At 43.4% G+C, this 445-nt stretch overlaps 1 protein-coding gene across 1 annotated transcript in view; it reads right to left on the bottom strand.

The window, feature by feature from the left end:
- Positions 1 to 264: 264 nt before the first annotated feature.
- Positions 265 to 445, bottom strand: part of LOC107562792 (protein-methionine sulfoxide oxidase MICAL2-like) — a gene marked incomplete at its 3' end in the record, with an annotated part of 39,440 nt that continues 39,259 nt past the window's right edge. Inside the window, exon 10 of the mRNA XM_016247514.1 lies at positions 265 to 355. Within this exon, the coding sequence (XP_016103000.1) occupies positions 265 to 355 (91 nt within the window). The remainder of the gene's footprint in view (positions 356 to 445) is intronic.

The following is a 445-nucleotide window of genomic DNA, read 5'->3' as shown; positions in this document are numbered from 1 at the left end:
CCACATCGTGGAAGGACTGCACTCGCTCTGATGTTTTGAGAACGTTCCTAAAACGGGAGATGCCCGTTATCTGCAGAAGGTAGGAATGCTGTAAACACTCGTCTTCTCTCAACTTACTTGCGTTTTGTCTATGATTATCATATGCAAATCTCAGCGCTCATGTACAGTGGCGGCAACTCTTGAGGAACTGACTGGTCCACTCAATTAAAAGAGCAGAGGATAATTATAGATATGGTGTTAGACTGATTCGAAGGTTCTTCAAACCTCTTCTGGCAAAGTTGACAGGGCGGCGTATCGTGGCGGCCCGTTCCAGAGAGCACGACTTCATCTCTCCACAGATATAGTTGTTGCGGACCTACAAAGGAGAAATTTTAAATGTATATTTACGACTCTAAATTCTGATTGGATTAGCCATGTTTTAAAGCCTTGTTGAACAACGACAAAA

Source organism: Sinocyclocheilus grahami, unplaced genomic scaffold (genome assembly GCF_001515645.1).
Source record: "Sinocyclocheilus grahami isolate Dianchi unplaced genomic scaffold, SAMN03320097.WGS_v1.1 scaffold840.1, whole genome shotgun sequence".
In the NCBI taxonomy this organism is placed as follows: Eukaryota; Metazoa; Chordata; class Actinopteri; order Cypriniformes; family Cyprinidae; genus Sinocyclocheilus; species Sinocyclocheilus grahami.
Note: the sequence above shows the minus strand (reverse complement) of the source record. Positions and strands in the feature narration are given on the sequence as shown.